Source organism: Pygoscelis adeliae, unplaced genomic scaffold (genome assembly GCF_000699105.1).
Source record: "Pygoscelis adeliae isolate BGI_AS28 unplaced genomic scaffold, ASM69910v1 C9943363, whole genome shotgun sequence".
NCBI lineage: Eukaryota > Metazoa > Chordata > Aves > Sphenisciformes > Spheniscidae > Pygoscelis > Pygoscelis adeliae.
The window spans coordinates 1-247 of record NW_008813426.1 but is presented as its reverse complement, the minus strand read 5'-3'; the positions used below and the strand labels follow the sequence as shown (position 1 = coordinate 247).

The window sequence follows — 247 nt, the reverse complement described above, 5'->3', positions numbered from 1 at the left end:
AGCCCCCACCCCGCTCCCAAAATAAGGGACCCGTCTCCTTCCAGTTCAGAGCCTCACGTTCTTGAGGAACTCCTCTGCCACGATGCGGGCCCTGGCGTTGACAGAGAGCTTCATCTCGCTGATCTCCTTGTCAATCTCCTCCATGAAGTGGATGACAAAGTCCACCAGCTTGTGCTTGTACATCTGCTCCGTGTGGAAGTTTGTGATCAAGAAGCTGATGTCGTAGCCCTGGGGAAGAGAGAGGCGC

The 247-nt window shown here is 55.5% G+C and overlaps 1 protein-coding gene across 1 annotated transcript; it reads right to left on the bottom strand.

Annotated features, from left to right (window-relative positions):
• Positions 1–57: 57 nt before the first annotated feature.
• Positions 58–234, bottom strand: ARPC4 (actin related protein 2/3 complex, subunit 4, 20kDa; the record flags this gene model as incomplete). The annotated part of the gene is made up of 1 exon (XM_009333652.1): positions 58–234. A coding segment is annotated over one exon (177 nt), but the record flags the coding sequence as incomplete, so codon positions are not given.
• Between the last annotated feature and the right edge of the window lie 13 nt (positions 235–247).